This window comes from Mobula hypostoma, chromosome 16 (assembly GCF_963921235.1).
Source record: "Mobula hypostoma chromosome 16, sMobHyp1.1, whole genome shotgun sequence".
Classification (NCBI taxonomy): Eukaryota; Metazoa; Chordata; class Chondrichthyes; order Myliobatiformes; family Myliobatidae; genus Mobula; species Mobula hypostoma.
The window spans coordinates 2,903,397-2,925,854 of NC_086112.1; the positions used below are offsets into that span (position 1 = coordinate 2,903,397).

Sequence of the window (22,458 nt, forward strand, 5' to 3'; positions counted from 1 at the left end):
GTACTGCGCTGGAATGTTCTATGTTCTATGAAGGAATGACTATTGATCTGTACGCTGAAAAAAATGGTGTTTGTGTGTCCCAAAGTTTTCAAACTTTTCCAGGTGACTCAGCATGACAATTTTTAAAGTTATTTTTAGCAATTCATTACTAAAAGATGATGCAGATAACTAAAGTAAAACAGGAATATAATTAAAGGAAATGTACTTATTCAAGTCAAAAGTAAATTACATGGCTTGTATCAAGTATCAAAAGCAGAGAGTCGCAAATCTTATGGCCCCTGAGATCCACTTTGAAAACCTATGATGTTATCTAAGCATAATTAGTTCCTCAAGCAACACAGTTGCAAATCAACACTGAGGTAACGCTGCAACTGATCCATACTATAAATGTTTGAGCAATGTTCACTGAAATCTTCATATTCTGAGGATTTTTCTTGATCTAGTTGGAAACATGACTGGGCCATTTCTTTTAACATATGAACTCAAGTAGTTTTATGTTGAAATCTCCATCTCATTTTGCACAAGCTGTGCGGTCCTGTAAATGGAAGTATATGCAGAGCTCTATCCGTTGATACATTGAGAAGGATCTATACTGGCAAGAAATACCAATTAGATCAAGAAACTCATTGTTTGAAAAAATAAAATGGATTTCATTGTACTGTTGAGTCACTCTTAGCCACATACTGAGTTGTAGGGGATATTATTTTATTGTTTTATTTAGCGATACGGTGCAGAATGGGCCCTTCTGGCCCTTCGAACCTCACCGCCCAGCAATTCCCCCGTTTAATCCTAGCATCATTACGCAATTTGTAATGAGCAATTAACACACTAATTGGCAAGTCTTTGGAATGTGGGAGGCAACCGGAGCACCCGGAGGAAACCCACGTGCACTCGGGGAGGAATGTACAAAGTTGCTTACAGAGGACACCGGGATTGTACTCTGAACTCCAACGGTAATAGTGTCACACTAACCACTACACTACTATGGCACCCCATTTGCTGCTTTCTTTAAACATGTCTTCCTGGATGAAGAGCAGAATTTGAGCGATTCACCCAAGCTAAGGGTCTGACTGGAGAAGAAACATTAACTGTTACTCTTTCCACTGATGTTGCCTGACCTGTTAAATATATTCAGTATTTTTTATTTTATGAAGCTAATTCCACTTGGACACACTGGGCTGAAAAGGGGAATGAATATAAGAACTGTGTTGTAGAGTGTTTCTCAATATGAAAACAATATTGCCTTTGAGAGATGCAAATTTAACAGAAGGCATAATATAGATTGGTTAGATAAGTATCAAACAGCTTTGTGAAAGCGTGTGAGTGTAGTACAATTTGGCATGCTGGCTTTTGGCTAGCCTGCATCAAGCAGGGCAATGGTGAGGCTTCACCTGGAGTATGGACTATGGTTAAGTACAAAGTATGTATTAAAAGAGAAAAATTGATGCGAAATTTGCCAGGGCTCAAGGGCCTGAGATAGAGGGAGCGGCTGGTCAGGTGAGGGCTTCATTCTGGAGTGTAGGATTCTTTACTGAGGGTGTATAAAATTATGAGGAGCATAGATAGATTTGATGCAGACTTTTTTCCTCAGGAAAAGGGAACCAAAAACTAGAGAGTAGAGAAAATTTGAAAATGGACCTGAAGGGCAACTTATTCATACAGAGATATTTGCATATATGAAAATGCTTGACTGTAGGTACAATAGCTGCTTGTCAAATACATTTGGAAAGGTATATTACATGGATGGGAAAGATGTAGAGGGACATCGGCCATATGCAGGTAAATGACTAGTTGAGATTGGCATCTCAGCATGGATGAGTTGGCTTTCTGTGCCGTATTATGGATAAACGATAGGGATCTCAGATTATGCTCTGTGGGAAAGATAACTTCAGGTTACTGATTTGATCTGAACAAGAATAAAATGAAGATTTTCATGTAGTATTATGGTTAGGGCAGTTTTATATGAAGGAATCATTGAGTTAACAGGACAAAATGTATGCAAATATTAGTCAAGATAGTTTGCACCACTCTCTTGCTCTCTCCCCGAGTTACTCCAGCATCTTGAATGTTGTGCCCTTCCCACAAACCTCTGATACCTGTGTTTTCTCAGTTTTGGTTGTTCAACTCATGTGGAGTCAATGGAGTGCAGTTAATAGGGAAGCATAGTGTTCACCCATTAGTATGTGGTCTAGAAACGTGACTTATAGAAGAGTGAATATAATCTCTGTACCACTGCATTATATAAGTTGCATTTTGCAGTTTGGCAAAAGAATAAATCAAGGAAGGTAGTGCACCTGTGGCTGACAAGAGAAATTAGGGATAGTATCAATTCCAAAGAAGTAGCATACAAATTAGCCAGAGAAAGTGGCTCACCTGAGGACTGGGAGAAATTCAGAGTTCAGCAGAGGAGGACAAAGGGCTTAATTAGGAGGGGGAAAAAAGATTATGAGAGAAAACTGGCAGAGAACATAAAAACGGACTGTAAAAGCTTTTATAGATATGTAAAAAGGAAAAGACTGATAAAGACAAATGTAGGTCCCCTGCAGACAGAAACAGGTGAATTGATTATGGGGAGCAAGGACATGGCAGACCAATTGAATAATTACTTTGGTTCTGTCTTCACTAAGGAGGACATAAATAATCTTCCAGAAATAGTAAGGGACAGAGGGTCCAGTGAGATGGAGGAACTGAGTGAAATACATGTTAGTAGGGAAGTGGTGTTAGGTAAATTGAAGGGATTGAAGGCAGATAAATCCCCAGGGCCAGATGGTCTGCATCCCAGAGTGCTTAAGGAAGTAGCCCAAGAAATAGTGGATGCATTAGTGATAATTTTTCAAAACTCGTTAGATTCTGGACTAGTTCCTGAGGATTGGAGGGTGGCTAATGTAACCCCACTTTTTAAAAAAGGAGGGAGAGAGAAACCGGGGAATTATAGGCCGGTTAGCCTAACGTCGGTGGTGGGGAAACTGCTGGAGTCAGTTATCAAGGATGTGATAACAGCACATTTGGAAAGCGGTGAAATGATTGGACAAAGTCAGCATGGATTTGTGAAAGGAAAATCATGTCTGACGAATCTCATAGAATTTTTTGAGGATGTAACTAGTAGAGTGGATAGGGGAGAACCAGTGGATGTGGTATATTTGGATTTTCAAAAGGCTTTTGACAAGGTCCCACACAGGAGATTAGTGTGCAAACTTAAAGCACACGGTATTGGGGGTAAGGTATTGGTGTGGGTGGAGAATTGGTTAGCAGACAGGAAGCAAAGAATGGGAATAAACGGGACCTTTTCAGAATGGCAGGCAGTGACTAGTGGGGTACCGCAAGGCTCAGTGCTGGGACCCCAGTTGTTTACAATATATATTAATGACTTGGATGAGGGAATTAAATGCAGCATCTCCAAGTTTGCGGATGACACAAAGCTGGGTGGCAGTGTTAGCAGTGAGGAGGATGCTAAGAGGATGCAGGGTGACTTGGATAGGTTGGGTGAGTGGGCAAACTCATGGCAGATGCAATTTAATGTGGATAAATGTGAAGTTATCCACTTTGGTGGCAAAAATAGGAAAACAGATTATTATCTGAATGGTGGCCGATTAGGAAAAGGGGAGGTGCAACGAGACCTGGGTGTCATTATACACCAGTCATTGAAAGTGGGCATGCAGGTACAGCAGGCGGTGAAAAAGGCGAACGGTATGCTGGCAGTTATAGCGAGAGGATTCGAGTACAGGAGCAGGGAGGTACTACTGCAGTTGTACAAGGCCTTGATGAGACCACACCTGGAGTATTGTGTGCAGTTTTGGTCCCCTAATCTGAGGAAAGACATCTTTGCCATAGAGGGAGTACAAAGAAGGTTCACCAGATTGATTCCTGGGATGGCAGGTCTTTCATATGAAGAAAGACTGGATGAACTGGGCTTGTACTCGTTGGAATTTAGAAGATTGAGGGGGGATCTGATTGAAACGTATAAGATCCTAAAGGGATTGGACAGGCTAGATGCGGGAAGATTGTTCCCGATGTTGGGGAGGTCCAGAACGAGGGGTCACAGTTTGAGGATAGAGGGGAAGCCTTTTAGGACCGAGATTAGGAAAAACTTCTTCACACAGAGAGTGGTGAATCTGTGGAATTCTCTGCCACAGCAAACTGTTGAGGCCGGTTCATTGGCTGTGTTTAAGAGGAAGTTAGATATGGCCCTTGTGGCTACAGGGGTCAGGGGGTATGGAGGGAAGGCTGGGTTCTGAGTTGGATGATCAGCCATGATCATAATAAATGGCGGTGCAGGCTCGAAGGGCCGAATGGCCTACTCCTGCACCTATTTTCTATGTTTCTATGTTTCTATAATCTCCGATGAGAAGGGTATTAAGGGCTGTGGACCAGATGCAGGTAAATCGGACCAGGCAGAAAACCAAATCAACAGGGTCTAGACAGGCTCAAGAGCATGTTTCTGTGCTGTGGTGCTCTAAAGACTCTAAGAATCTTTTCCATTAGTTTGCCCACCACTGACATAAGACTCGCAGGTCTATAATTCCCGGGATTATCCCTATTACATTTCATGAGCAATATTTGCCATTCTCCAGTCTTCTGATGCTATTCCTATGGCCAGGAAGGAAACAAAGGTTATTGTCAATGCCCTAGCAATCTCTTCCCTCAGTTTCTGCAGTAACCTGGGGTATATCCCATGTCGCTCTAGAGATTTATATAAGTGTGAATATAAACTCTGTAACCTTTCAAAAAATTGTTTAATTTGATCCAAGGTAAGGGAAAGCCAGCTTCTCTGAAGCTGCAATGACAAATTACAGCCAATATTATAACACAGTAGATTCTTGCTCTGAATGCATGCAGGTTTCCCTTCAGTTTATAACATTAAGTCAGAAAAACCATTACTCAAGGACAGAATCTGTTCAAGGAAAAGCTTCTCAGATTAATAAGCTTTGAGCTATAAATATAAATAAATCATTTATACAGAGCACAAGTACATTAAACGATCAGATACATCTTTATAGAATCCATGCAGATTGTACATTGACGAGTTCTAAACTGTCATGTACTTTCTGCTTTTGCATTTTTTACATTTTTGTTGTCATTTTCCACAACTATACCCCTTTCTTTATCATTTCCTTTCACTTCTCTCATTGCTCAGTTGTATCTTTCATATTTGTCGTACATACTAGACCTTGACACCCTATTTCAGTTCTTTTCCTCATTAGTTACATATTTAATGGATAGTGAATTATACAATGGTGTACATCCTAATCACATTCTCAAACCTACTATTTTTTGCCTCCCACAATTTCAAGTATTTCATGGGCTGGATCAAGTACAGGTTGAGCAAGCTAGAGCTTTTCTCTTTGGAGCTAAGAATGAGAGGTGACTTTGTAGAAGTGAATATGATAAGCAGCATCGATTGAGCGGATCACCAGAGATGTTTTCCCCTGGATGGAAATTGCTAATACCAGGCAGCATAGTGTTAAGGTGATGGGAGGAAAGTGTAGTGGGAAGGTGTCAGAAGAAAGCTATTTTACACATAGTGCTGGGTGCATGGAGCACCCTGTCAGGGCTAGTGGTAGAGACAAATTAGGATCTTTTAAAAAACTCTTAGATAGGCACATGGATGTTAGAAAAATGGAGGGCTATGTAGGAGAGAAGGGTTAGATTGATCTTAGAATAGGTCAAAAGGTTGGCACAACATTGTGGGCCAAAGAGCCTGTGTTTTTCTACGTTGTATATTCTGTAGGCATAGCATTAGAGTCATTGAACAACAAGGATAAAAGCAGAAGGCAATAGGTGTTCAGCTGTATCTGTCTGCATGTCACAAGTCTCTCTCCCTCTCACTCAATACTATCAGAGGTAGGTGTCCGCGTTTGACCGGTCTCTCTCTCTCTCTCCCTCTCACTGACTACTGTCAGAGGAAGGTGTCTTAGGCAAGGTTTATTTGATGCGGTTTGTGGATTGGTCTCTGTAATTCGTGTTATGACGTGTTGTTTCTGGTTACTCTTTTTTTTATTGCTATTTTGGGTGATTTGATTGGGGCAGACTGCGGCCTACAGTCAACAAACGACACAGCACTGAATTGACCTGAACTAAACTGAACATTCCTAGACTGTCAGTGACTTTGTGATTTGATAATTTATATTCTGTGTTTCTCACTCGTTTTTTGCTGTTTGCGTGATTTGTTCTTTTTTTGGTGACGTGAGTGTTTGATGTTTTCTGTGAACAATTCCATGGTGTTTGTTTGTTCCATGGCTGTCTGTAAGCAGGTGAGTCTCAGGGTTGTATACTGCACACATACTTTGAAATTAAATGTACTTGAAATCTTTGAATCATTTGAACACTACAGCACCTGATTTGGATTAGGCTTCTGGCATTGCCCTTTTCTATGCCATCTTGTGTTGACCTTGTGCCCAACACCATCTCTAATTCCCTATCCTAACTGCAAGTCACTTTTCACCTTCCAGAGTTACACAACTTGTTATATTATGTTTTAGTAGATTCATAAGTTTGTGCATTCAGTACTGATTAGCAATAATCTTGAGACAGTGTAGTATCATGAGATATGTCATGATTTGGACAAGACATTATATTGATGCACCATATTAAATAACTTTAACAACACAGTTCGTGACAAAATATCTGCAGCAGGAAGTTGTTTCATTTACTAATTGGTTCAAATTGTATGATACAGCCTACAAAATAAATTTAGTAAGTATTAAAACTGTAGACCACGTGGATACTAGTTACTTGATAATAACTAAAATTAGTATCCCAGTGCATTCATGTGGTTTTGTCAAGACTCTTCTTCCCTTTCTAAAAGGTTTGATTGTCACTTTCAATCTTTTTTATTGATTTAAAAGAATAAGGATAAATACAAACCAGAGGAGAGGTTATCTCAAATACATATTTTAATAATAGTACAAACAAAGAAAGGAATATACACTGTCAAACTTATATATAGTATTAAGCTAATATAAAGAAAGGAAAGAGGATTTCTCCTCTTAACAGTTCATAGAAAACAAGACTATTATTGAGAAAAGAAAACACTAAACTAACCTAAAACAAAAAAAAAGTGGGGGACTGGGCAGTCCATTTCAGGATACAGTTAAAAAAAGGAAAAATCCTTCTGGTCAAATCTAAAACTTCGCGGAGAAGAAAAAAAAATAACTGAAAAAGTAAAAAGAATTACATCATATGAAAATATTGAATAAAAGGTCGCCAAGTTTCCTCAAATTTAAAAGATGTATCAAACATCGGACCCCTTATTTTCTCCAAACTTAAACACGACATAATGGAGGAGAGCCAAAAAAAAACAGTAGGTGGGTTGGGATCCTTCCAGTACAATAGAATAGCTCTCCTAGCCAGTAAAGTTGAGAAAGCTATCATGCATTGAGCGGAAGCAGGAACGTTTCCTGCTTTCGTTGGACTAATCCCAAAGATTGCCGAAAATGAATTGTAAAACTAAAGCAGAACTTTTAGTAATTACTAATAAAATTAAAGAGATAGATAAAGCATATTCAGTAAGACCTGGTGAAGATCTATATAAGGAAAGGGTTGAACTCCAAATACAGCATGATCTGCTTTTGACCTCCCCATTGAGCAGCAACTTTTTAAATCCAGAACTCAATTTTATATACATGGTGATAAATCAGGTAAATTGCTGGCTGGTCAGTTGAAGGCAAATACAGTCAGAAGACAGATTTTGAAAATATGTAGACCAGATAGAACTGAAACATTAGATCCTCATGAAGTTAGTAAGATATTTATGGATTTTTATTCTAATCTTTATAAATCTGAATTTTCTGATAATACTAGCTTTATGAATAGATTTTTGCAAAAATTAAATATACCTAAAATTTCTATTCAGGATATTAACACACTAGATGTGCCTATAAAAGAAGAGGAAATTGCTAGGGCTATATCCTCTATGCAACTAGGGAAAGCTCCGGGACCAGGTGGATATACAGTGGAATTTTATAAGACTTTTACTGAAATGCTTACATCACACCTATGTCAAACTTTCACTGATTCTATATCCTCTGGGAATCTCCCGAAAAGGAAAAGATCTATCTGAATGTGCCTCCTATAGACCAATTTCCTGATTGAATGTGGACTTTAAAATTCTCTCTCAGATTCTGGCTAATAGGCTTGAGAATATTTTGCCAACTGTTATTTCAAATGATCAAACTGGATTTATTAAAAATTGGTATTCACATTTTAATATTTGAAGATTGTTAAATATTATTTATTCTCCCTCAGTTAAAGAATCTGAATGTATTGTCTCTCTTGATGCAGAGAAAGCCTTTGATAGGGTGGAATGGCCTTATTTATTTCAGGTTTTGGAGAGATTTAATTTTGGTCCGGGACTTATTTCCTGGATCAAACTGATCTATCAAGCCCCGATGCCTGCGTTTATAACTAACAATCAAAAATCTCCTTATTTTAGACTATATAGAGGAACCCGTCAGGGTTGTCCTCTTAGTCCTTTATTATTTAATTTGATTTTAGAACCACTTGATATCGCTCGTAGGGATTCCATCTCTGTTCAGGGTATTAAGAGAGGGGATAAAGTACATAAGGTTTTGTTGTACACAGATGATTTATAAATTTACATTTCAGACCCTAGGAAATTTACTCCCTCTATGTTATCCATATTTACTGAAATTAGTACTTTCTCTGGACATAAGTTAAATTTACATAAAAGTAAATTATTTCCTATTAATAATTATTTGGATCAATATGATCAAATACCTTTTAATATTGCTAAAAATTATTTTACCTATCTTGGTATTAAAATTACTAAAAATTTTAAAGATTTATATAAATATAATTTTCTTCCTTTAATTGAATATACACAACAAATGCTTTCCAAATGGTCGCCTTTGAAGTTGTCGTTAATTGGTCGAATAAATGCTATAAAAATGACAATTTTACTGAAATTTTTATACGTGTTTCAAGCTGTTCCATCCTTTGTCCCGAAAATGTTTTTTGATAGAATAGATTCTGTCATCTTGTCATATATCTGGAATAATAAAAGCTCTAGAGTGAGTAAACCTTTACTGCAAAAATTTAAAAAAGATGGTGGCTTGGCTTTACCAAACTTTAGATTCTATTACTGGGCAATTAATATTGGTTATATTACTTTTTGGATTCACTGTACAGATAACCAGGACTGTCCTTCATGGTTGGACATTGAGGAGAACTCGGTAAAGGGGTTCTCTTTGGCTTCTTTACTGCGAGCTCCTCTTCCCTTTTTGTTTTCTAAGATTGGTAGACAAGATCTTAGTCCGACTGTTAGGCATACATTAAAAATTTGGTTTCAGTTTTGCAGATTTTTTGACTTAAATAACTTTGTTCTTTCTAGTAATATCCATTTTAACTTTTTTTAAACCATCAATTTTAGATAAGGCCTTTTTAACATGGAAAACTAAGGGTATAAAAACTTTTCTAGATTTGTTTTTAGAGGATTGTTTAATGTCTTTTTTGCAGCTAGTAGACAAGTATGCTTTATCTAATGCACAATTTTTTAGATATTTACAAGTCAGGAATATTTTTACGTGATTTGTTACCGAATTACCCATTTGCTCATTTACCAAATATGATAGATGTTATCTTTCAGCTTAAACCATTTCAAAAAGGATTGATAGCCATTATATATAAACGGCTATTGAATTTATGAATGATGTCTAATGATAAGGTTAAATGTGCTTGGGAATTGGAACTTCAAGAGTCACTTTCAGATAATCAATGAAATAAAATTTGTTATTTAGTTAATAATTCATCTATCTGTGCCCATCACTCCTTGATTCAGTTCAAGGTAGTGCACAGGGCGCATATGTCAAAAGATAAACTAGCGCATATTTTTTCTAATATAAATCCTACCCATGATAGATGCAACACTGAGGTGGCTACCTTAACTCATATGTTTTGGTCCTGCATAAAGTTAAATAATTTTTGGAGAAAAGGCTTGATTGTTATATGATGCATAGTGCCAGTTGAAATATCACAGTATATGTTGATCCCTTATTTATTTATTTATTTATTTATTTATTTTTAAATTTTTTTTTTTGTATTTCCCCCTTTTCTCTCTCTCTCTCTCTTTTCTCCCTCTGCCCCTCTCACTATAACTCCTTGCCTGCTCTCCACCCTCCAGGCTCCCCTCCCCACTTCTCTTTCTCCCCGTCCCATGATCCTCTCCCTTCTCCAGTCTGGTATCCCTTTTGCCAATCAACCTTCCAGCTCTTAGATCCACCCCTCCCCTCCTGTCTTCTCCTATCATTTCAGATCTCCCCTTCTCCCTCCCACTTTCAAATCTCTTACTATCTCTTCTTTCAGTAATCCTGACGAAGGGTCCCGGCCCAAAACGTCGACAGTACCTCTTCCTAGAGATGCTGCCTGGCCTGCTGCGTTCACCAGCATTTTTTGTGTGTGTTGACGGTACTTTGTATGGGGCTTGTGTTGAAAATTCTGCACAAAATGCTTATTTTAATACAAACATATACCTTTTTGAGGTGTCAAAGTGGTTGTTGTGATACATCTAGTGCAGTAATGTAGTGGGTAGTGCTTGTCGCTCTCACTTTCAGCTTCCACCACTAGCTAGCAGTCTTGCGAAAAGGAGAGCTGGGTGTGTAAGTCTGTCCCTGCCAGTACACAGCCTGTCCAACAGCAAACCTCATGTAGTGCCTCCTCACTGGTGACACACGGAAACTGAATTCCTTTTGGACTCAGACTGAACTACAAAGGACGGGGAGGAGGCCTGGCCCCTGCATATGTAGCACACAGACCCACCGGTGTGTGGACATGCCTGATGCTTGTGAATGAGATCACTAGCTGTGGGCAGCCTCAGGAGAGACGAAGGCTACGGGAGTAAACCCAGACAGCAAATCTGGAGTGAAGCCCCTAAGGCGGCGGGACATCATTGATCATCCTCCCGGCAGATCCTGCAGCCAAGCTGGTGCCAAACGTATTGCTTCATAAGCTTTCCTTTGGACTACATTGGTGAGGCCGAGAGGGGAATCTTGACATCTGGGCATCTCAGGATCTCCATACCTTCCACCCAGGCTTATGATGATCATCATCATCACCCATTCTCCTTGAAGGCAGTTGGATGCCAACCACAACCACCATTCAAAGCCTTGCACACAGTAGAATATAATCTCTTTGAGGACTCATCCAAAGATATTGTCAGCCTCCGGGCAGCATTTCCTTTATAGGTATTTCTGTGCACATTAGCCCTTGATAAATGGCTATCTTTGTAAAAATATGATTTTTTCCAAATGTTATGGGCCTTTGGATTGGACATTGTAGCATTTGATTGTGCAATCACAAAGGTGTCTCTCGATAGCTGATGTGGTCACAATGGAGTTTCTGCATTCTGGAGAAGGTAGAAAGAATTGGCCATTGAAATGACAGAATCACAGCATGTTTACAGGAGTTCTTTGGGCATTCTTGTTCTGTGATGAGAATCCTTGACGAGGATGGCTTGGGCCCAAATGCTGGAGTATCCGGGGCTAGGACCGAGGCGTGGTTTCAAACTAGATTGAGAATCGGAGCACAAAACAAATATTAGACAAAATCTTGAGTAGCTTTAGCCTCAGTTCAGGTGCTCCTTAAATGCCCAATCCTTGGCACCCAAAATTTGATTGCCAATTAGTAGGACTGTCCTGAATCTTTAAAAGGGCTGCACCAACTAGCCATACTCTGGGGAGTCAGCATACCTGAACCTTGGAAGTTGCCGCAAATGGGTACATGTTGTAACATGTTCTACTTGTCTCACAGACAGTGCTAGAAGTGCAGAGTTGCACCATCCTTTCAATCCACAGTTGTTTCATTTATGAGTGCCAAAATATCAAGAACACTCCTCATTAACACATTAAAGTAAGTAACCCTCCAGAGTTTACCATAAATAGACATATTCATGCTAAAATTGGATTAGATTTTCATAGCTTGAGCAAATAAAATGGTCTTTACATCCCAACTCTTTCCCATCTATGTCCTCTGTGTCTGTTTTCAGGGCAAAATTACATCATTATTCCACTTAACTCTTAAATTATTTCATTTTGAATAGGAAATTGTGCACATACACAACCATGAATAAGTTCAGTAAACGTGGTCATTCAAAACGTAGTGATTGTTTATTTCATACTAATCACTACCACAAAAAGATCTGATGTAGATAACAATTAATATACAAACGTATTAGTAAAACTTAGTGAGAAGTAGTTATTCATATTTAAGGCCTTTTTAACCAACATATACATGTCTTTCTTTGATATATCTAAGGTATAAATAAACTTATCTATTAATCTGCTCTGTTCTATGATTATACATTCCAGGTGGGAAATGCGAGCGGACTCAACCCTTGAAGCCGAAGAAAAGGATATGGTAGATCACCTACAAAAGAAATATTTTACTGAGAACAAAGAAATTTAGTATGGCAATAAAACTAACCAAAAACATGTAACTGGTTCAATTCTGCCTTCCTTTTTTTCTGTCAATTGGAATTTCTAAATGTGTTATTTATAAGTTTGAAACATCACAAAAACATTCACAATTATATTCACAATTACGCTTACACTATTTTCCGAGGAAATTGTTCTCTAATACCTGTATCATAAACGCAAGTAATATGATGTTAAATTGGATTTGGATTGTTTTTCTGAAAAAAATTAGTTAGATTTGTGGTGTTGGGTGAGAATTACATTATCTATCTCTTACCCCGAGGCTTCAGGGATTTAAGCAATATACGGAAATGTCAGATAGCTGGGGTTTGGACATGCCCTTCAAGGAAAGATAAACCAATCCTATTTACTGCCCCAAATAACCATTAGCCCTTGCAAAATTGTGAATGTTTTTGTTCAGGTTTTGTAATCCCTATAATTTGTAATAAATCATTGTGCACATATTAAAATTTGCCTCAAATAAGTATCACTCCTTGGATTTTAATAATAAACAGACATTTTATAAAGGCATGGTCTGCACTACTTCTGTAATGGTGGACATTTAATGTCAGTGAAAAGTGTAATAATTTATCAGTGATCATTACAGGCAACATTAACACCTATGGATAACTATGTGAACATGATATGAGGGGATAAGAGGCATCAATGAGAACTGTCGAATTAAGAATGCCTGCATTTATTGTGCTAATTGGTTTTCAGTCTGCATCTTGACCCCAAGTTTCCATCATTCTGGTCCTATGTCCAACTTCTGCTTGAAGTTCTCTGTCCTCGTCTACCTGTACTTTTCTAACAAAGCTGTCCAGGAGATCCATGGCATCTCAGCTTTCATCATGCAAATTTTAAAGCAAGTTGATAAACAAATTGGTTTCACACAAGCCATTGGTTGTGATTTTGTTTTTTGTAGCTTCATAATTTCAAGCAAGGCACATGAAGTCACACACAAGTAGGGCAGGTCTCAAGATTACAGCTATATCCTTAGTAGAAATTAAATCTTACTCTTTTACTCTGAGGTTCCTTAAGGCTGTTATGATCAGGGGAGGTAATGGGGATAAACTCCCACTTCCTCTTAAATGCCCCCATTGGTGTGTGTCTCAAATAGCCTCTCACAGCCAAGTCCAGCTGCTGCTCACCATATCATTTCCACTGACAGGATAAGGGACAAAGACAGGTTACTGGTGTCTTAAAACCAGTCTCTTTAAGCAAATGGGGCTTGTCAGGCGTAGTGTTATGTAACCGGCAACAATGAATATCAACCGAGACAGGTTATATAAAAACAACCAAACATTTATTAAACACAGATAAACAATAAAAAAACAAAATGAAAACCTTAACCGGAAATTAACCGCCGTGCAGCCGTTCAACAAATCGTCACTCGGCACTGGTTCTTAAAGTGTTAAATGCGAAAACAGTTCTTAAAGCGGTAAAGTCAAATACAGTTCTTAAAATGGTAAATTCGAAAATCCAACAGATTTATACGTTCAATTGGGAGAGACTTCTCTGGAGAAGGATTTCTTCATAGACACAACTTTCTCGTTGGTTCTGTCCAAAGGATTCACGATGCAGTAAATAAACGGTTTAAAACAATTGACCTCAGGTTCTAGAGAGCAAATCCCACATGAACTTCTTTTCTCTTTTGGCAAGAATTATCTTCGATGCAGGTTGCTACTTCTTCAACGAAGACTCAATAAGGTCGATCCTTTGTTAAACTACTGAACGATACCAACCAACAGGAATTCTGCAGATGCTGGAAATTCAAGCAACACACATCAAAGTTGCTGGTGAACGCAGCAGGCCAGGCAGCATCTCTAGGAAGAGGTACAGTCAATGTTTCAGGCCGAGACCCTTCGTCAGGACTAACTGAAGGAAGAGTTAGTAAGAAATTTGTTACTAACTCTTCCTTCAGTTAGTCCTGACGAAGGGTCTCGGCCTGAAACATTGACTGTACCTCTTCCTAGAGACGCTGCCTGGCCTGCTGCGTTCACCAGCAATGAACAATACCAACTTCTCTTAATCCTTCGGGTCCTGTACTTCGATAAAGTCTTCACTCTCCAGTACTGCTGGAAAAAGGTACATCAGCAAATCTAGCAAAAATTGCCAGTCCAGCAGTATTGTACCTTGCAACAGAACGTAACACTCTGTTTTAAAAATGAAACTCCATCATAAAAACAAATACACAACAGAAACGGAGACACAGACACACGTTCTAGCTGGAAAACTAAAAACTAACTGCGTCATCTGAGGTCTTCCCTTATTTACCTGTGGTGAACATGTCATCACGTGACCTCACATCGGCGGGAAATTTACATCAGGTGACCTCCAAAAGACCATTACATCATTCTGACAAGATCTCCTTGAGGTATGTAACACCTCCCTCCAAAAAAAAATTGTCTCTTAAAAGAGCAAAATTTTAACAATTAACAATTTACACAAAAAAAGGTATAAAATTTACAACGTACACAGTATATACAGTCTTATCTTTCAGCACTTTACAAACTAATATACAGTAGGAGTGTTACAAATGTTAAAATACCACTCCATAAAAACAAATCTTCATTGTACACTTAACATCTAGATAGACAATCAGCGATCACATTATCTTTACCCTTAATATGAGTGATCAAAATATTGTACTCCTGTAACATTAAACTGTGTTACAAAATTGGAGTTTAATTTCCTCAACCCTTTTCCTTAATGGTCACAGTGGCATGACCAAATTCACTTTTAGCTAAGTTAATAGTTAAGTTAGCTTTTGAAAGTCTCTCAAATACTTTCTCCACTGCAGTAATATATGCTTTCCACGTATTATTTCCTGTAACTAAATCATCAATATAGGCATCTGTATCTTTTAATCCCTGAATCATGCTATTAATCATCCTCTGAAAAGTACCTGGTGCATTCTTCATCCGGAATGGAAGAACATTATATTCATGTAACCCAGATGGGGTTACAAATGCAGAAATCTCTCTACCTCTATCCATCAATGGAACACATCAATAACCTTTTAACAAATCAATTTTTGTAAGGAATTTGGCTTGTCCAACTTTATCCATACAATCATCTACCCTAGGGATTGGATATGCATCAGTCTTTGTCACAGCATTCACCTTCCTGTAATCTGTACAAAACCTAATACTGTTGTCTGGCTTAGGCACCATAACACACGGTGAACTCCAATTCGAATTAGAATATCTAATAATATCATTCTCTAAGATATACTTAATTTCTTGTTCAGCAAGTTCACATTTTTCCCTATTCATTCGATATGGATGTTGTTTTATGGGTTTTGCATCTCCAACATCTACATCATGTACAGCTACGGTGGTTCTTCTAGAAACGTCTGGAAATAAATCTCTATATTTAAAAATTAACTGTTTCATCTGCTCTCTCTGCTCTGGCTGTAAATGAGCTAATATTTCATCAATATTTTCTAGAATTTTTGAATTTGGTAACCTGGCTGAAATAATGTTGGGTTTAAAATGAGTTTCAGATGAATCATCCATTAAGTTTTTATAATGATCAGACTCATTATTGATCACAACAGTCATAGTAGCAGCTGCTCTCTCATAATATGGTTTTATCATATTTATATGACACAACTGTGTTGACTTTCTTCGATCTGGGATTTTTAATCACATAATCCACATCATTTACCTTGGATTTAATCTCATAGGGACCATGAAATTTAGCTTGTAATGGGTTCGTTTGCATTGGAAAAAGAACCAACACCTTATCTCCAGGCTTAAATTACCTCATCCTAGTTTCCTTATCATGCCAAGTCTTCATCTTCTCTTGAGCCAATTGTAAATTTTTCTTGGCCAAGCTACAAGCTTTATATAATCTTTCTCTACATTTTAAAACATAATCTGGCAAATTAATGTGTACTTCTTTATTAATCCACTGTCCCTTCAACAAAGCTAAAGGTCCTCGAACTCTATGCCCAAACACAGGTTCAAAAGGACTAAAACCTAATGATTCCTGTACTGCCTCTCATACTGCAAAAAAGTAGTAAATGCATACCTTCATCCCAGTCCTTTTCATTTTTCACACAGTATGTCCTAATCATAGTTTTTAATGTAGAATGAAATCTCTCCAAGGCTCCTTGTGATTCTGTATGATAGGCTGATGAAATAATCTGTTTTGCTCCCAGTTTATAAACTATCTTCTGAAACAATCCTGACATAAAATTACTACCTTGATCCGATTGTATTTCCTTAGGCAACCCAAAATAAGTAAAGAATTTTATAAGAGCCTTTTTTCACAGTTTTGGCTGTTATATTCCTCAGAGGTACTGCCTCTGGAAACCTAGACGCTGTGCACATAATAGTTAACAAATATTTATGTCCAGTTTTAGTTTTTGGCAAAGGACCTACATAGTCTACAATGATTTTTGAGAACGGCTCACCAAATGCTGGAATTGGTTGCAGTGGAGCCACTGGAGTAACCTGATTAGGTTTACCCACAATTTGACACATATGACACGTTCTACAAAATGTCACCACATCCTGTCTTAAACTAGGCCAATAAAAATGTTTAGAAACTTTGTTCATTGTTTTCTTTACACCTGAATGACCACCCAAAGGAATACTATGAGCCATAGTTAAAATCTCATTTCGATAAATTTTAGGAACTACAACCTGATGATTAACCTCCCAATTCCTCACTCGCAGGAATTGTAGGCGATCTCCACTTTCTCATTAATACCCACTTTTCAAAATAATATCCCACTGGTACTTCTTCAATTTCACTATTTGGAAGAGCTTGTTCTTTTAATTTAACTATCTCAGGATCTCTACCTTGCTCTGCTATCATCTCCTTCCATGATAAAGACACATCTTCCTGGTCAGACTTACCACCAAAATCCTGATCAAATAATGTAGGTAAGAAAGTTTCTGATAAATCTCAAAATTCGGATCTTGATTTGAACTGTAATGGGTAACAATCTCATCCTGTACAATAGTCTTTTTATCCATAGCTCTTGTTACAAAACAGGAGGAAACAAAACAGGAAGAATCTGTGTTAGAATCCCTCTGTTGTTCCTCAGAATTTGAATTTATTGTCAAATGCACTTCAGGAAAACCTTGTCCACCTGCTAAATCATTCCCTAACAAAAAAGAAACATCATTCACAGGTAAACTGGATTGTAGTCCTACTTTAACAACCCCTGTAACTAATCCTGTCCTTAAATTCACTCTATGTAAATGTACTGTCATAAGGGCACTCCCAAGTCCTCTAATCTAATTTACCTCACCAATGTCGGACTCATCACTAAACTTTAGCACACTGTCTAATATTAGTTATTGAGAAGCTCCAGTATCTCTAAGTATTCTTATTGGTACTGAATTGGATCCTTCTTTCAAGGATACAAATCCTTCTGTTATAAAAGTCTCATATCCTTTCTTAAGTTGGTCAGACTTTGACACACTTTCATTAGTATTTTCTAAACCCTGTGAATTTACAGGTGTTTCAATATGCTGCACACAAGCATCTGGAACGGCATATTTCTCTTTTTTTTTTCAATTGAAAGCAATTAGCTACTACATGTTCAGGTTTCTTACAATAATTACAAATAATACCGAAATGTCTTTCCTTCACATGTCTCCCTTCATCCTTACTTTTTTTTACTAACTTCAGGTTTAATTTCTGGTTTATCTTGACTCTCTGTGCTATTTATCCTTTTAAAAATTCTACCTGGATAAAATTTATTCTTATGAATTAAAGCATACTCATCAGCTAATTTAGCAGTCTCCTGCAATGTAGCAGTGTCCCTTTCATTTAAGTATGTTCTCACTTCAACAGGAATGCTTCTTTTAAATTCCTCCAGTAAAATCAACTCTTTTAATTTATTATACTCCCCATTCACATTTTTAGAGGAAACCCATTTCTCAAAACACACAGATTTCTCATAGGCAAATTCCACTTTTTGCCACTGATTTCTTCAAATTTCTGAATCTTTCTCTATATGCTTCCGTAATCAGCTGTCATGCCTTTAATATATGCTGTTTAACAATATCATAATGCAGTGCTTGCTCAGCATTTAAAGCTGTATAAACTTGTTGTGCCTTGCCTTTAATTACACTTTGTAACATCACTGGCCATTGCTCTTTCGGCCACCCTAAATTCAGAGCAATAGCTTCAAAATGCTGGAAATATTTGTCCACTTCAGCTTCATTAAATGGAGGAGCCAAAATAACCTCACGACTAGCAATAAACTGTTTCTTAGAACCAGAAGTCTGATTTCCGGACTTTAATTTCTCCATCTCTAGCTCAAATTTCCTCCGGTTTTCAGCTTCTCTTTCTTTAAATTCCCCTATTTTATTTTGCTCTCTTTCTTCAAATTCCCTTTTTTTATGGGCCTCTCTAGCCTTGAATTCCTTCTGTTTATTTTCAGCTTCTAACCGATTTCTTTCCAAATCAGCTTCTAATTGCTTTAACTTTATTTGTTCAAGAAGTAACTGCATTTCCAGATTACTCATTGGAAACCTATCTAACACCTCATCATCAAACGTTTTCAAAGTAATATAATGCTCAGCAATTTTTCTTTGTATTAAAGCCTTTGTGGTATTCTTCATAATTCCTTTAATATCCAACCTCCTAGCAATCTCCAATACCTCAGGTTTTCTCGCATTCACTAAAGACACTGGGTCAGGAGTGTCCATAAACTCATCAATATTCATCGTTGCCGAACACCACTCACACACCAATCAAACTAAAAAAAAAAACGGGTATTTCCCTTTTCCAAATCAGAATGGCAATTACCAGCACTTAAACTCAAAATCGGAACATATCCTGGCCGAGCCCCCACAAATTATGTTACATAACTGGTAACAATGAATATCAACCAAGACTGGTTATATAAAAACAACCAAATATTTATTAAACACGGATAAATTAACAAAAAAACAACTGAAAACCTTAACTGGATGTTAACCGCTATGCAGCCGTTCAACAAATCGGCACTCGGCACTGGTTCTTAAAGCGCTAAATGCAAAAACAGTTCTTAAAGTGGTAAAGTCAAATACAGTTCTTAAAATGGTAAATTCAAAAATCCAGCAGATTTATACGTTCAATTGGGAGAGACTTCTCTGGAGAAGGATTTCTTCATAGGCGTGACTTGCCTGTTGGTTCTGTCCATAGGATTCACAATGCAGGAAATATACGGCTTAAGACAACTGACCTTAGTTTCTAGGGAGCAAATCCCACATAAACTTCCTTATTCTTTTGGCAAGAGTTATCTTCGACGCAGGTTGCTACTTCTTCAACGAAGACTCAATAAGGTCGATCCTTTATTAAATGGCCGAATGATACCAACTTCTCTTAATCCTTCAGGTCCTGTACTTCGATAAAGTCTTCACTCTCCAGTACTGCTGGAAAAAGATACATCAACACATCTAGCAAAAATTGCCGTCCAGCACTATTGTACCTTGCAACAGAACGTAACACTCCATTTTAAAAATGAAACTGCATCGTAAAAACAAATACGCAACAGAAATGGAGACACAGACACACGTTCTAGCTAGAAAAGTAAAAACTAAAAACTAACTGCGTCATTTGAGGTCATCCTTTAAATAACCATGGTGAACATATCATCACGTGAACTCACATCGGCGGGAAAATTAAATCAGGTGACCTCCAAAAGACTATTACATCATCCTCACAAGATCTTCTTGAGGTATGTAACAGTAGTTGGCAGCTGATCTAGGAGAAGGAAAACTTATGTCAAACTTCCGCTGCCTTGTAGCCATACCCACTCATGGGAAAGGCTTCAGGAGTAAATCCCGAGGAAAACTCCAGAGCTGGAGTCCTTATGTTGAATTCAATGCTGACTGACAACTTCCTGCAATGCTGCTGGTGTCAAACTATATCAGTCTCAGCCATTCCTTTGGATTCATCAGCTGAATGGAAGGGGAGCCTGCTGCATGGGCAACAGCTTGTTCCCCAGATTGTACTGGACTGGCTTGCATATCACGTAGACAGCTAGGATGCAATATCCACGGTCGACTGCGTCCAATAGTGGGCCTCCTGCCCTGTGAATGTACTCTCCTTCCTGGAACCCAAATTCTTTCCTCTTTGCTCCACATGTTTATCTCTGATCACGTGGATTTAAGTAAATGTTGTTCTCATCCTTTCTCTGTTGCAGCTTGTACTAACGTTATTGTTCCATAAGATCAGAAGATAAAATGTAGGAGCAGAATCAGGCCATTCAGCCCATCGAATGCTCTGCCATTCCATCGTGGCTGCTTTATTTTCCCTCTCAACACTATTCCTCTGCCTACTCTATTCTGCTATTTAATTTAATCACCTGATACTGCCTGTTAAGATCATTTTGAACAAAAAACAAGGACTTACTTCCTTTGATATTCTTCAGACATTAGCAGATTGTCAAATTGTATGATGTTGCAACACTTTCTATTTTTAGAATTTAGTTTTTAATGGATGGCCCCACTGAGCAATTTCCCTGCCCAAAGCACTGATTAATAAAACTTGATAAATGTTGTCTCCTGCAACTGTAAATAGACAGTGGAATACAGTAGAGGGGTTTTTGACAGACCAGGGCATGGTCCATGTTTGTAGCTTGGAGTCCATTTTCTTTCCAAGCACTTACTGAAGGTTAATTGCACCCAAATGAGAATGTTTGACTGTTTATCCATCCTAAGGATTATTCTTCAGTAAATATATACAGATCTTTCTGGGATAATTACCAAAGACCCAGTAATGGATTTTAGCTTGGAATACTTATGGCTTAATTAGCTTAGAATTTTTGCGGTTACAATGAAAGCAAAGCTGTTAGTGCACTCTGTCACTTGTGCATAAAAACGACAGTAATTTCCAGTGACTGTGAATACATAATTAAATATGCAAATCTGCATGTTGCTGTTAGTGTTACCCTTTTCCTCCATAGAGTTGCAGTTTTTTTTAGTCTAATCAATGTAATATTTGTGAATTAATATAGATTTCCAAACTTTACACACTGTTTTATCACCCAGTACCACTGATATCTACAAAGAAGAAGTGCTTTCAGAGGTTTAACTTGACTGGAATTAATACCTGCCTGAGCAAGGACCTGGACTTTCTGCACTTTGCCTACCACCACAACAGGTCTACAGTGGACACAATCTCACTGTCTCTCCACTGGGTTTTGGACTTCACAGACAACAGCAATACATTCATCAGACTGCAGTTTATCGATGACAGCTCGGCATTCAACACCATCATCCCCACAGTACAACTCAAAGAGCTTCAGAACTTGGGCCTTGGTACCTCCTTCTGCATCTGGATACTTAACTTTCTCATTGGGAGACTACAGACGGAGAAGAAGGATGCTTAAGTGAGAACACTGTTTTTGGACTACAGTTCTGCATTCAACACCATAATTCCCTCCAGGCTTGACAAGAAGCTCAGGGACCTTAGCCTTCACCCTGTCTTGTGTAGCTGGATACCGGACTTCCTGTCAGTTCACTGGCAGGTGGTAAGAGTGGGCTCCCTCATCTCTCACCCTCAGACCCTCAACACAGGAGCCCCTCAGGGTGGTGTCCTAAGCCCCCTCCTTTACTCTCTGTATACCCATGATGGTGTCACCACCCACAGCTCCAATCTGCTAAATAAATTTGCTGACAACACTACACTGATTGGCCTAATCTCAAATAATAATGAGACAGCCTACAGAGGTCATCACCCTGACACAGTGGTGACAAGGAAACAACCTCTCCCTCAATGTCACAAAAGCAAAGGAGCTGGTTGTGGACTACAGGAGGAATAGAGACAGGTTAACCCCTATAGACATTAATGGATCTGGGGTTGAGTGGGTGAGCAGCTTTAAGTTCCTTGGCATACACATCACCAAGGATCTCACATGGTCTGTACATACTGGCTGTGTAGTGAAAAAAGCACAACAGTGCCTCTTTCACCTCAGACGGTCGAAGAAGTTTGGTATGGGCCCCCAAATCCTTAGAGCTTTCTACAGGGGCACAATTGAGAGCATCCTGACTGGCTGCATCACTGCCTGGTATGTGAA

The 22,458-nt window shown here is 38.3% G+C and overlaps 1 protein-coding gene across 3 annotated transcripts in view; it reads left to right on the forward strand.

Annotated features, from left to right (window-relative positions):
• Positions 1-13,271, forward strand: part of kiaa0825 (KIAA0825 ortholog) — a 309,600-nt gene extending 296,329 nt beyond the window's left edge. Inside the window, exon 21 of one of the 3 annotated variants that reach the window (XM_063069273.1) lies at positions 12,321-13,271. In XM_063069273.1, the coding sequence (XP_062925343.1) occupies positions 12,321-12,417 (97 nt within the window). In that variant the 3' untranslated portion in view covers positions 12,418-13,271. The remainder of the gene's footprint in view (positions 1-12,320) is intronic. The other 2 variants (XM_063069276.1, XM_063069275.1) reach the window with 2 other exon arrangements.
• Positions 13,272-22,458: the final 9,187 nt, after the last annotated feature.